The sequence below is a fragment of the Kogia breviceps genome, chromosome 1 (genome assembly GCF_026419965.1).
Source record: "Kogia breviceps isolate mKogBre1 chromosome 1, mKogBre1 haplotype 1, whole genome shotgun sequence".
NCBI classification, from domain to species: domain Eukaryota; kingdom Metazoa; phylum Chordata; class Mammalia; order Artiodactyla; family Physeteridae; genus Kogia; species Kogia breviceps.
In genome coordinates this window covers 91,753,962-91,768,831 of record NC_081310.1, presented here as the reverse complement: position 1 = coordinate 91,768,831, position 14,870 = coordinate 91,753,962, and the positions used below count along the sequence as shown (strand labels likewise).

The window sequence follows — 14,870 nt, the reverse complement described above, 5'->3', positions numbered from 1 at the left end:
TCTCAACATGAATGAGAAAAGACAATGAAAAGATGCCAATACCGGCACAAAAACAGAAATATAGATCAATGGAACAGGACAGAAAGCCCAGAGACAAACCCACGCACATTTGGTCACCTTATCTTTGATAAAAGAGGCAAGAATATACAATGGAGAAAAGAAAGACTCTTCAATAAGTGGTGCTGGGAAAACTGAACAGCTACATGTAAAAGAATTAAATTAGAACACTCCCTAACACCATACACAAAAATAAACTCAAAATGGATTAAAGACCTAAATGTAAGGCCAGACACTATCAAACTCTTAGAGGAAAACATAGGCAGAACACTCTATGACATAAATCACAGCAAGATCCTTTTTGACCCACCTCCCAGAGAAATGGAAATAAAAACAAAAATAAACAAATGCGACGTAATGAAACTTTAAAACTTTTGCACAGCAAAGGAAACCATAACCAAGACGAAAAGGCAACCCTCAGAATGGGAGAAAATATTTGCAAACAAAGCAACTGACAAAGGATTAATCTCCAAAATATATAAGCAGCTCATGTAGCTCAATATCAAAACAAAAAAAACCAATCCAAAAATGGGCAGAAGACCTAAAGAGACATTTCTCCAAATAAGATACATAGATTGTCAACAAACACATGAAAGGATGCTCAACATCACCAATCATTAGAGAAATGTAAATCAAAACTACAATCAGGTATCACTCACACCAGTCAGAATGGCCATCATCAAAAATTCTACAAGCAATAAATGCTGGAGAGGGTGTGGAGAAAAGGGAACCCTCCTGCACTGTTGGCGGGAATGTAAATTGATACAGCCACTATGGAGAACAGTATGGAGGTTCCTTAAAAAACTACAAATAGAATTACCATACAACCCAGCAATCCCACTACTGGGCATATACCCTGAGAAAACCATAATTCAAAATGAGTCATGTACCACAATGTTCATTGCAGCTCTATTTACAATAGCCAGGACATGGAAGCAACCTAAGTGTCCATCGACAGATGAATGGATAAAGAAGATGTGGCACATATATACAATGGAATATTACACAGCCATAAAAAGAAAGGAAATTGAGTTATTTGTAGTGAGGTGGATGGACCTAGAGTCTGTCATACAGAGTGAAGTAAGTCAGAATGAGAAAAACAAATACCATACGCTAACACATATATATGGAATCTAAAAAAAAAAAATGGTTCTGATGAACCTAGGGGCAGGACAGGAATAAAGACACAGACGTAGAGAATGGACCTGAGGACATGGGGAGGGGGAAGTGTAAGCTGGGATAAAGTGAGAGAGAGGCATTGACATATATACACTACCAAATGTAAAACAGATAGCTAGTGGGAAGCGGCTGCATAGCACAGGGAGATCAGCTCGGTGCTTTGTGACCACCTAGAGGGGTGGGATGGGGCAGGGGAGGGAGATGCAAGCTGGAGAGGATATGGGGTATATGTATACATATAGCTGATTCACTTTGTTATACAGCAGAAACTAACACAACATTGTAAAGCAATTATACTCAATAAAGATGTTAAAAAAAAAAATGCCAGTACCAAGATGACAGATAGTTAGAATTATCTCACAAGGACTTTAAAGTGGCCTTCATAAAAATGCTTCAACAAGCAATTATTAATATGCTTGAAACCAATGAAAAAACAAAGTCTCAGCAAAGAAATAAAAGATATAATTGCAACACCCAGGCTACACCCATATTAATTGAATTAAAATTGCTGAGCATTAGCAGCCAGCAGCAATTTTTTTTTAACTCCCCCAAGATTCCAAAGAGCAGCTAAGTTCAAGAACCAGTGCTCCAACTCATGGTTCTCAAACAAAGGTATCTATCAGAATCACCTGGAAAACATGATCAAGGCACAGAGATCCAAGCCCTATGCTACTTCAAGCCTGGGCCTCTATATTTTCATCAGTTTCCACATGATTCTAATAGACACCAACGTTTGAGAACAGATGCCTTAACTAATCAAAGGAATTTGCAGGTGATTCCTCTCACCTGAGGATGCTGCAAAATTCTTGACCTGAAGGAGGAAAGAGCAGCATTTAAGTGACCTTGAAGTAAGAGGTAAAGTTTCAATCATACTTAAAAAAAAGTTTCAATCATACTTTGGATATAGGTGCCCAGGATACAGTGTGTTTAACCTGGGCTGCCAAATTTAAGAGAAAAAAATCCACACATATTGAGGACCAGTTTGACAATGTAGTTACAGTACAGGTTAAATCCGTTTATGGGAAATAGCATGGGAGCAAAATAATATGTTAGCTGTCACTTGGCCCATGGGAGACATTAATCTTCTTCTTGGCAGAAAAATAAAATGCTTCCACATGAGTGCCTCTTCACATCCAAAGAGACCAAAACAAAAAGGGAAGAGTTTATAATCAAGATAGAAAAAAACGACACAACCAAGGAGCTTTTCCATTGTGCACTGTGGGCTAAGATTTCCAACCACAAGGCAACATCTCCTGGGCTGGAAGTTTTTTGGCATTTATACTTTCCTAAAGGGACCCTGGAGGCTCCAAGTGGAGTGGAGAGAACCAGTCCTCAGAAACAGAGCTGAGAAATGCAAGGAAGAGGGCATGGAAGTTGACAGGAGGAAGAGGTGTGGTAAGGGTGGGTGGATCACCACCGTTAGACAGGAAGTGCACGGGCAGGAGCCCAGCAAAGAATAACTCTCCCCAGGAAGGAAGGGCCTCACAAAGCCCCTCTCCTGCCCGTCCTGGCTTTTCCACTTACTCATTGATGCCTCATTTTCATATCTGGAGACCATCAACATGACCCACCAGAGAGGCCCACCAAAGGTGGCCTGTTGCCCACTGGCACACAGCAGATGACCAGTCCCTTGGTCACAGGTTTAACCTCAATGGGAGGAGCTGAGACCATCACCTTTAATAGTCCATTTGCCCATTCAATCCAACCTAGAAAGATGGTCTCAGTTTCCTCATTGGAAGCAAAAACACCTACCCTCAGGGGGCCACTGGAAAGATTAAATTAGTTTGCATATGTAAAATTCTGAGAACCATGCGTTGAAAGTGGTGAGTACTGGATAAACATTAGCTCTTGGTATCTTGAAGCATATTCGGCACAGAAGTTAATAGTGCCAGACTGCCAGGGTTTGACTCAGGGATCTATCCATGACTAAATGTGGACTGTGTGCAAATTACTCTGCCTCTCTATGCCTCGGCTTCCCCATCAGTAAAACTCAAATGATGAGAGTACCTTAACTCATAGGGCTGTTGGGGAAGATTAATCATTTCCTAGAAGGAGCTTGGCAAAGTGCCTAGAACATAGTAAGTGCTTTGTAAATGATAGTGATTATTATGTTAGTTTTCTGTGATGTGAACAGCACGAGGCAGGTATGTGGGGAGTCCCCTTCATCCTTGAGGAGCTTATAGCCTAAATCAACAGATAAGAAATGCACAAACAGAACCAGCAGGGGGGAGCAGCACAGAATAGGGGACACGTGATGAGTCTGCAAGCATGCAAACAGTGTTTCTAACATGCTCACGCACGCTAATGGAGTTCAGAACGTTCTGAATACAGGGTGCATTGGGCAAGTGCCCTCTTCTTGGCTACCCCTTGGAAGGGGGTCCCAGGTCTCATTCACCTCTCAAGGCTGGTGATTTCAACAGTTCTCCTGGAAAGCACTGCAGCTTCAAGAATAAATGGGGGTAGTAACCACTGTCCTCAGTTCTCATGGATGGAGCCATAAAAGTGTAAGACACACAAGTCTCGTTGAAGTGTTGCAGAAAACCAACTGGGTTACACGCGGTGGGTAGGGGACCAGAGGTTCTAAAGTGTTCCAACACTCTGGGCACAGAACTTGCTGGAAGTGCCATTTTAAGTAACTTTTAAAACTAGCTGCTCCAGTGTTTGAAAGGAAATATGATGCTGAATATAAAAATTGAAAAGGGAATTGTAAGCATCACAAGGTATTAATTAATCCCATGATGCAAGTTTCCTTCTGCTTAGATTACCTCTGCTTAAAGACATATTTACCCATGAAATTCAGAGAAAGGTAGTGAATACAGACAACATACAGTACTTAACAAGATTCTGTGATTTTTAATCCGAACAAGGATTAAAAGACTGGAACAAATGTGATGGGGGCATGTACCAGAAGCTAGTTAACCCCTACTTATTCCTTCCCAAGGAGGCTGACAGCTATTTTAAGTCCACAAAGTAGTCACGCTGTCTGATTTGCAACTTTGGGAATCAAGAATAATATGGCAGCTAGATGCTTTAAGCAGGCATGTAAAATGAAGATAATACATTACTAGGCCTCTGACTTATTAAAAAAACAGAGTGGGGACTTCCCTGGTGGTTAAGAATCCACCTGTCAATACAGGGGACACGGGTTCGATCCCTTGTCCAGGAAGATCCCAAATGCCGCGGAGCAATTAGGCCCATGCACCACAGCTACTGAGCCTGAGCTCTAGGGCCCACAAGCCACAACTACTGAGCCCACATGCCACAACTACTGCAGTCTGTACACTCTAGTATCTGCGTGCCACAACTACTGAGCCCGCATGCTGCAACTACTGAAGCCCACACACCTAGAGCCCGTGCTCCACAAGAGAAGCCACCACAATGAGAAGCCCACGCACTGCAACGAAGAGTAGCCCCCGCTCACTGCAACTAGAGAAAGCCCACGCACAGCAACGAAGACCCAATGCAGCCAAAAAATAAATACATAAAATTTTTTTAAAAGAGTGTATGATAATTCCTAGATTAAAACCATGCACAGATGAAATTTAAATTGCAATCTGCAGGACTAAACAACAACAATAATAAAAATAACGACCCACTCTGTGCCATGCACTATGCTAGGAGTTTGTGTGCATAACTCGTTTGCTCCTCTCACTAACCCTATGAGGTATGTGATACCTGAATCCTCCTTTTACAGATGAGGATACTAAAGGAGAGATGTTAAGTAACTCGCACAAGTTCACACAGCAAGTGAGGGATAGAGCCAAGATCTGAACCCAAACACAATTTGGCTCCTGAACCCATTTATGCTATGCTGTCAACCAAATTCATGTCATTAAAAACTATAAAATAGAAAATTAAAGGAAATAAAGAATTGGGGGTAAAGGGTATTAGCGCATTAATAAGAACACAAGAGGTTGAAAATATTTTTTTTTACTAATAAATGACAATTATCTACTCCTAAAATTGGCCATGTGTTCTATAATCAAAGATTCTAATTCCATTGCATACCCATCACTGGAATTCCATTTAATTCAGGAAAAATGCTTACCTGGCACTTCCTTTGGAAGGCAGTGGCACTCTGTGGGTGGAGGTGATGGGGATACCTCCTGGGATCAGGGACTAGTCTCAATAGGGACTGAGAGGGACAGGCCTAAGGCAAGAGAAAAAGCAGGGAGGAGACTAGAGCCAGCTGAGGCATCTCCCACTCTTGGGTGATACAGGAGGGTCCTGGCAGTCCTTGTAGAGAGCATCTTAGAAATTATATTCATTGATTCAGAATACATTTTCTATATGCAAAACACTGCAGTCAGCACTGCAGAAGACACAAGGGGGCAGAGAGACAGGGACCCTAATGGTGACAATGGGGGGATGGAAATCAGACAAGGGCAAGCAGCTATAATCCACAGCAGGGTCTGGTCAGTCCCTTCCACACAGAGAAGGGACTGGTAACATTCGCTTCACTGAGTGACAGTGGACTGGGCCTAAGAGATGGATGGGGAATCACAGGGAGGGTTGAGGGAATGGTAGGTACCCCAGTTGGGTTGAAGCATAGGGTGATTAAAGGGAACTGTTCAAAACCAGAGAGCCCTGAATATCAGGCTAAGAATTTTTGGATCTAATATAGTAGGCTTATAAACTTTTAGTGTCTTTGAGTAGAAGGATAGCATAATTATATTTCAGGATAATTAACAGAGCAAAAGTTTATAGGATAAATGGAGGCCTCCAGAAAGTAACTGAAACAGTACAGTGAGAGGTGATGAGCATCTGAACCAGCCAGAGGTGAGACAAGGAGGAACAGGCAGGATGCATGGATGGATATCACTGTGAAAATTCAAGGACACAACTCATTTGAGGTCGGGGGACATGGGGTGGGTGTCTGGGAAAAGCCTGGCCACAATAGGTACACAATCAACAGCCAATAAGTCCACTGCTCCAAAGTGTCAAGCTTGGTGTCTGAGAAGATGGTGGGGTCATTTAAAGAAGTATGAAATCATCAGAGAGATTTGAATTCAACCTTGTTGAGCAACAGAGTTAGCAACATGTTCATTGGGGTAGAGATAGCCAGCAGGACGCTAGAAATAAAGATCTGGAGTCTGGACTAGAGTTAGAAATCTAGGAGCCAACATGCATAACGAAGGGGGAGGGGGAAGGATGAAACTGAGCACTTACCTTAGAGGTCAATGTGCAGCAAAGAAGAGAAAGTACAGACAGGGGGGCTGTGCATGGCCCATTGAGAGCCTGCAGAGAGTTGAGTGAGGCATCCCAAGAAAGACAAGGATAGGCTGTTCAGGGAGAAAACTCAAAAAGAATGAGGACAGAGAAGGGTGACAGTAGAACAATGTCTACATGGCAGCCAGGACAGAGGTGGGAAGGACACGGCCAGGGACTGAATGAATATTGAGAAACTGCAGAGATTAGACCACTCTTTCATGAGGCTTAGCTGTAAAAGGAAGAGGACAACATGTTAATGAAGAAAAAGGTAGAGAGAAGAGAGTTTTCACATAGAGAAGGTCACAGCACTCCTGGGCAGAGAAGTGAGCCAGTAGGGGGAAAGATGGAACAATACAAAGGTGGGGGTAGGGAGTGATGGGGTAATGAACAAAGACTCAGGAGAGGTGAGCTAGCAGCAGAGGGAGGGCAGATGAATCTTAAAAAGAAAGAGGGAAAAAGAGGGCTTCCCTGGTGGCACCGTGGTTGAGAGTCCGCCTGCCGATACAGGGAACACAGGTTCATGCCCCGGTCCGGGAAGATCCCGCGGAGCGTGAGCCATGGCCGCTGGGCCTGCGCGTCTGGAGCCTGTGCTCCACAACGGGAGAGGCCACAACAGTGAGAGGCCCGCGTACAGCAAAAAAAAAAAAAAAAAAAAAAAAGAGGGAAAAAGAAAAAAACTAATCAGACTTCATAACTTAAAACTTTTGTGTTTCAGAAGACAATACCAAGAAAGTGAAAAGACCACACACAGAATAGGTGAAAACACTTGCAAAGCTACATAACGGATTTGAATACAGAATATATAAAGAGCTCTTACAATTCAGTAATTTTTTTTAAAAAAGACAACACGATTTTAAAATGGGCAAAAGATCTGAATAGACATTTCTCCAAAGGTGTGAAAATGGCCAATAAACACATGAAAAGATGTTCTATATCATTATTCATCAGGGAAACGCAAATCAAAACCACAATGAGATACCACTCCATACCCACTAGGCTGGCTAGAATCAAAAAGCCAGATTATAAGAAGTGTCAGTGAGGATGCGGAGAAATCAGAATCCTAACACACTGCTGGTGGAAAAGTGAAATGGTGCAGCCACATCGGAAAACAATCTGGCAGTCCCACAATGGTTAAACATACTTACCATGTGATCCAGAAATTTCACTCTTACCTACCTACCCATGAGAAATTTAAGCATATATCACACAAAAACTTGTGCACAAAATGTTTACAGCAGCATTATTCATAATAGCTAAAAAACAAACAACCTTAATGTCCATCAACTGATAAATGGACAAACAAAATGTGGTACACCCATACAATGGAATATTATTCAGCCATAAAAAGGAATGGAGTCCTGATACATGCTACAATACGGTTGAACCCTGAAAACATCATGCAAAGTGAAAAGAAGCCAGTCACAAAAACCCACATACACCATGGTTCCATTTATATGAAATGTCCAGAATAGCCAAATCTAGAGACAGAAAGTAGATTCGTAGTTGCTTAGGGCTGGGGTGGATGGGGGCAGGGGGTATGATAGTTAAAGGGTACAGGGTTTCTTCTTTTTTTTTTTTTGCGGTACGCGGGCCTCTCACTGCTGTGGTCTCTCCCGTTGCGGAGCACAGGCTCCGGACGCACAGGCTCAGCGGCCATGGCTCACGGGCCCAGCCGCTCCGCGGCACGTGCAATCTTCCCAGGGTACGAACCCGTATCCCCTGCATTGGCAGGTGGGCTCTCAACCACTGCGCCACCAGGAAAGCCCCAGGGTTTCTTTTTGAGGTGATGAAAATGTTCTAAAATTGACTGTGGTGATGATTGCACAACACTATGAATATATTAAGAACTACTTAATGGTATATTTTAAATTAGTGAATTGTATGGTATGTGAATTATAGCTTAATAAAGCTATTAGGGTGGGCTTCCTTGGTGGCGCAGTGGTTGAGAATCCGCCTGCCGATGCAGGGGACACGGGTTCGTGCCCTAGTCCGGGAAGATCCCACATGCTGCGGAGCGGCTGGGCCCGTGAGCCATGGCCACTGAGCCTGTGCGTCCGGAGCCCGTGGTCTGCAATGGGAGAGACCACAACAGTGAGAGGCCCGCGTACCACAAAAAAAAAAAAAAAAAAAGAAAAGCTATTAGGGAAAAGGGAGTGGAGGAAAGAAGGAAGTTCTTTTTCCAAAAACAGGAAGGAAGGAGGAAAGTAGCAGAGACCAAGTCTGCAGTGTAGGGCAGGAAAGTGGGAAAGACGGAAAGCGGTGTGGGCATGGCTCCAGGCTGCTGGGGGAGCAGGATAAAGGCAGCAGGAGGTCACTGAGGAGCTAAGGGCAGCCTCAAGGCAATGAGGTGAGAGGAAGCAGATAATGATGGTCAAAGAAAGCATTCTGAAGATATGAGTTCTGGAAGTAGCAGCATTACTAGTAAGCGATAATAAACAATGAGTCTGATTAGGGTCTTGGACACGGATGATTGGCAAAGGTCAGTGTGACAAGTGAGTGTGAGATTCTGACCACTAAACGGACTGGGACATTTTGGGCAAAGGAGACATGGCAAAATCATGAAATGTACAGATAAGGTAGAAATACATTTGCCCATCAAATTCCAAAACACCAGCTCCAGAGGAACACCCTGGGGCACCTGAGAGCAAAATAAGGGTGAATAAAAACAGGTATTATTTCTGAGCAGTGCTGTATCTTTGAGACTCATCATCCCCCAAAGATTCACCTGGTCCAGGCAGAAGATAACAATGGATATTAAAGCATCTGGACAAATACCTAATAAGGTGAAATAACCTGCACTTCACTGATGACATCAGCGAATACACCAGGGCCTCTATCTGAATCCCTACTTGTCCACAATCCTGGAAGACAGGACCCTTTGGGGGGTGGGCGGGGGAGGGGAGAGTGCACACCCAGAATATAGCAGAGTTGGTTCTGAGAGCTTTTTACCACACAACACAACAGGTTAGGTTTGAGTTAGAGTACCCCATTTATGGTGAACCAACATATGTAATGTCCTAATCTGGAAGCCCTCAAGATAGCGTGTTCAAGAGGCATCCACAGGTAGCCTGCTGTGTGGGGTTATTGTAATCTCTAAAATCTACATCATGGAAACCATCAGCCAGTGAAGCCATTTAGCAAGGAGGGAATGATGGCCAAAGAATTCAGTTCAGATTTGACCAAGGACTCCCAAACCCCCCAAATCACTCAGCAATAAGACAATACATTTACTGCTTTCAGACTTTCTACAATTGGAAATTTCTTCCACTATATATATATGTACCTGATGTTGAGGGAGGGGGTTATACACAGAAGCACGAGACAAGGTACTCAAAGAACACTCGACATCACTGGAGAAGCTATACGCAGAGGAGAAAGAACACAAAATTTTATGGTTGACCATGATCCAAGGATGGCTTTGGCAATATCTCTCATCCCACGTGCACTCTTGCACTGTGACCTTGACACTCCCCACCAAGAAGTGAAGAATACATCTCCCCTTGAATCTGAGCCAGCCTATGGCTCGATTTGACCAACAGAATGCAGCAGAAGTGACTCTGTGTAACTTTGGAGGCCAGGCCTTAAGAGCTTCCACCTTCCCTGCTTGGAACACTCCCTCTTGAAAGCCAGCTGCCAGATCAAAGGGCCACCATGCTATAAGGAAATCCAAGCTACGCAATGCAGAGAACCTGCACACAGAGGACTACCAAAGTACAACCATGAGAGTGAAGCCTTCTAGGACCTTCCAGCCCAGCCACAACAGAATGAAGCCAAGTGAGTAATCCAGTCCATACCACATGCAATATAAGAACAGCCCAGCCAAGTCCTGCCTGAACTCCTGACCCACGAATCATGAGCAGATTAAACAGACATTGTTTTACGCCACTGAGTCTTGGGGTAGGCTGTTAAGCAGCAACAGATAACTGAAACCAACTTGAAGCCAGGAAACTAGGGATGAGTCCTGGTTCTGTTCTCACCTAGCTATGTGACCCTGGGTCGACGACTTCCCCTCTGGACCTAAACCTCCTCATGTGTAAAATGAGGAGACTGTACGAGGTGAGCTAAGGTACTTTCCAGTTCTGACAGGCTGTGCCACACATGCCCAGATCAGTGAATGGGCTATGCGACGAGAGCTAGGAATACAGAGAGAGCTACTACTTCAGGACAAAGTTAAGGAACCATGGACGAGGAATCAAAAGGACTGGAGTGTGAGGCTTAAATGAGGCAGCACCTAGAACAACACATGGTCCACAGTAAGTGCTCACTAAATATCAGCTATAATCATTATTCTTCCATCTTATCAGTTCTGTGACTCTGGACAAGTTAATCTCTCTGATCCTCAATTTTTTCATCTGAAAAACAGAGATAACACTAATGTCCCAATTTCCACATGAGGAAAATTTTGTGTGTGAAAGTTGCATGCAAATCAAAAATCACCTACAAACGTAAGGCATAACTATGTTATTAATACTCTTATTTTTTGCACCACTGTCATAAGAAGTCTTCTTCTCACCCAGCAAGCAGAGACAGCCAGTTGATAGCACTGGCCACCAGGAAGACATACTGGGAGAGGGAGAGGGAGAGACAAATAACAAAGGAGCCACACAAGCTTTCAAGCCGAGAAGGATTTTACCGCCCACCCACCAGCAACAGTCAGTCAGCCAGGTGCCCTTTCTGACACGGAGGGCACTATCCCTTAAGAGCAGCTCCCAGACCAAGGTTATATCTTGAAAGAGCCTAGCACTAAAAGTCTGAATAATTTTCTACATCAGAGTCAGAGGCTAACAACCTAAGGATGCCCCACCAGTGAACCGTGAATCAGACCAACCACCCAGCATAGAGTGAACATTCCATAAAAAATATTAAATGGGGCTTCCCTGGTGGCGCAGTGGTTGAGAGTCCACCTGCCGATGCAGGGGACACGGGTTCGTGCCCCGGTCCGGGAAGATCCCACATGCCACGGAGCAGCTGGGCCCGTGAGCCATGGCCGCTGAGCCTGCGCGTCCGGAGCCTGTGCTCCGCAACGGGAGAGGCCACAACAGTGAGAGGCCCATGTATCGCAAAAAAAAAAAAAAAAAAATTAAAAAAATATATATATATTAAATGAATAAGCATTGCATTTGAGAGTCTGAAGTCAAAGCTCCCAGGTTCAAATCCTGTCTCTGCCATACCCAGCTATGTGCACTAAAGCAGGCAACATATCATTTATAAGGTATAAGGAGACCCACCTCCGGGGAAGCAGTGAGAATTACATGAAGTACTGCAGGTGAAAAACCTCTAGTATCCTACTTGATAGTTAAATGCACGGTGTGTTTTTTAAGTGCACAGAACCTCTGACACCCAGATGCCCTTCAACCCTAGCCATAACCTTTTCAATCTCCACGGCACTGAAAATGAGCGGCATCCATCCAAAAAGTCATTCCATCCAGTGTTGATTCTGAAAAACTGCCAGCCCTTGGGAGTGAAAGACCTGGACTCATTTTCCAAGAGTATCTGACAAGGCAGCACTAATACATTTACATTTTACAGCCGGTGCTTTTCCAAAACAAGGAATGAGTGTGGTGTGGATTTAACCCTGAAAACCCAGTGATCGTGCAGTTCCACGGACACTGCTCGGGAGGGATGTGAAAACCAGCCAGATGAGGTGCTTGCCAGGTGCTCATGAGACAGAAAAGCTTCTGCTTCCACCTCTACTCAGGTCTTGGCTGACATGATTTGAATGTACTGGTGTCCAGCATCGATTACCAAGTGCTGGGAGTTAAGACCCCGTTCTCAAGGTCAGCCCCATCCTTTCTTCCCTACCTCGCCATTCTCAAAGCAGAACCCATGGTTCACCATGTCCCACATCTGCATTGGGAACACAGCTGGGACCAACTGTGGTTCCCCTTCCTCTATGGATACCACTATGTGTAAATCCAGGCAAGTTACTATAGGAACTACACCACACAACCCCCAGACATTTGCTTAGAAAAGAAACTACATGTTGGGAAAGAGAGGGTAAGATCCAGCAAGCTGGAGGCAAGCCTGAAGCCAGTGTTTCTCAGTCTGGTCCCAATCACCTGCATTAAATCACCTGGAATGCTCCTTAGAGGTGCACAGTCCTTGGGCTCTCCCCAGAGGTGTCAGATTAGAATTGGAGGTGGCAAGAATCCGATTCTAACAACCTCACCTGGTGATTATTATGCATGCTAGTTATGAGACCTAGCGAGGACCAAATGCAGAGACTGTGAGAAAAGAATTAAAAGGTTAAAAACACTTTAATTCTGATCTTTCTTCTTCTGTTCATTCTTGCAAAACAGAGCCCTGGTGAACCAAACAAGACAAAAGCCAATTTCCCAGTTTATGCATGTCCAACAAAATTAAATCATGACGTGATGAAAACTCATACTTTAAAATTTAAAAACCTGCTCACCAAAGCAACAGGCCCGGACAAAAATTAACCCAAACATCCTATATTAGACCAACCAGCTCTATTCTGAGAGAAGCAAGATAAGATCTTGGCTACAGCCCCACTCTGGTCCCAGCCATACCCAGTAATTCAGCTCTGCATTCCACTGCAGGGTTTGATGTCTGGGGAAACAAGGGGTGCCCTCCTAGCTCTAGCAAATATGGCTGGGGGAAGGTTATTCAGGGAGAAAAAAAAGGTAAGATTTAACAATTCACACATCTCCATGAGAAGGAAGAATAATCGAAAGTAACTGGCCACATTGGACTCATATCAGACACTCAAAAAGATGTCTCAAGAATTGAAGGAAATAGCCACCTGATGGAGTAACCCTTGCCTGAAATGCTAACACCCTGCCATCTACAAAGCCATTAAGGAGAAAAGGGGAATGAAGACTGCCTCCACATTGAAAGTACTACCTTTTCAAAACCAGAAGACACAACCTACTCGGAGGGGTTGTATTTTCTGTCACTTACCAGTGACAGGCACACAGTAGGTGCTGAGCATCCCTGAGCCTTGTGGGGAGGGCGTCAAGCTGCATGAAGGAAGAGCAGAAACACTCTTCCCCTGTGGTGGGGAGCAGGAACCCCAGCTGTAATCTCAGAGACCAGAGCTCCTCACTCTGGGAAGTGCATCACGGGGCGGGGTCGGGGGGGAGCAGCCTTATTCACACCTCATGGTGCAGTACAGAGGCTTCCGCCCTGCCCCCTCTCCCAAGGACGGACCTGGGGCTTTATTTTAAGCTGAAAATTCCAGGCACCCTCGAAAAATTCTTCGGCAGCGGTCCCCTACTAGCTGCTGAAACTTAACATTAAGCCACAAAACTAGTAACCTGGCAGCTTTCACCACACCTCCCCCCTTCAATGACTGGCACTTGCAAAGGAGTCGTGGCAAATAAGGCGTTTAGGAAGTGACTCTGACACCTGGCCGGGGTTACCTGGAATCTAAAAACAAAAACCACCCCTGTATTATTTTCTTCAATCAGGAAACAGGTACTCCCCCTTTAAAAGACCTTCCTGAAAGCACCTCTCCCAAGGGATCCCAACAGGTAAATAACACCAAAGCTTCCCTAAACCGATTCTAAAGAACCACGTCCAGGCTGCGCTCACCCACTGGCTTCTCCTCCTCAGAAGAAGGGATCCGGGAAGTAACTCAGTCAGTCCTGGATGGGTAAGGATGGGAGAGTCTGCAGGTGGGAGGAGGGGGGTGAAGCAATACCGCTCAAACTTTGCAGTTGCTCTTTAGCAGTTCTGGGCAGGAGCCCGCGGAATTCTATACAGAGAAGGGGAGTCACCCTCCCTAACAGAAAGGCCCCAAAATCAGCCTAAGCCACCAGCTCTGCGTCCGCGATGGCTGCGCATCCCGTCCACTCACACATGCCCCTCCGGGGCAGTCCCCTCCCTGGGGCCCCCTCACCTTGGCCTCGAAGCAGATGCCGTGCTGGAAGGCGTCCTCGTTGTGCAAAGGGATCCGCAGGTCGTGCCCATCGTCCACAAGGTTGTACTTGGTTTTGCTGGGCATGGTGACCCGCGGTGGACCGGCTCCTCCAGAGGCGGCGGTGGCAGGAAGGGTCTGACGAGACCCAGGGGAGGGGAGGCGAGAGCTCGGGGCGACGGCGCGCGGAGGGGCGCCCTGGCCGCACGGCGGCCGTGGAAGCCGGGACTCGGAGCGACGCCGAGGGCCGGGCTGCAGCGGGCGGCGCGGATGCGGGCGACGCGAGCGGCGCTGTGGCCGCGCAATTCCTACCGGCGAGGAGGGCGGCGGGGGCGGCGGGGGCGGCGTGGGGAGCTGGCGGCGCGGCGACCGGGCTGGGGGAGGGGAGCAGTGGGCGCGCGGCCCGCGGCGGGACTGGGCGCGGCACTGGCCCGGGAGCAGTGGCGCGGACAGCCCGGGACGAGGAAGAAAAGGCGGCAGCGGCAGCGGCAGCGGAGCGGGGTGCCTGTCACGGAGACGCCGGATCAGCCGCCGGCGAGCGGCT

The 14,870-nt window shown here is 45.9% G+C and overlaps 1 protein-coding gene across 5 annotated transcripts in view; it reads right to left on the bottom strand.

The window, feature by feature from the left end:
• LOC131741133 (carboxyl-terminal PDZ ligand of neuronal nitric oxide synthase protein) overlaps positions 1–14,649 on the bottom strand; it is a 307,112-nt gene extending 292,463 nt beyond the window's left edge. For 2 of the 5 annotated variants that reach the window (XM_067039951.1, XM_067039943.1), the window contains exon 1: positions 14,309–14,511. In XM_067039951.1, coding sequence (XP_066896052.1) covers positions 14,309–14,413 — 105 coding nt within the window. In that variant the 5' untranslated portion in view covers positions 14,414–14,511. Of the gene's footprint in view, positions 1–13,368; positions 13,459–14,308 lie in introns of those variants that run through there. The other 3 variants (XM_067039975.1, XM_067039957.1, XM_067039971.1) reach the window with 3 other exon arrangements.
• Between the last annotated feature and the right edge of the window lie 221 nt (positions 14,650–14,870).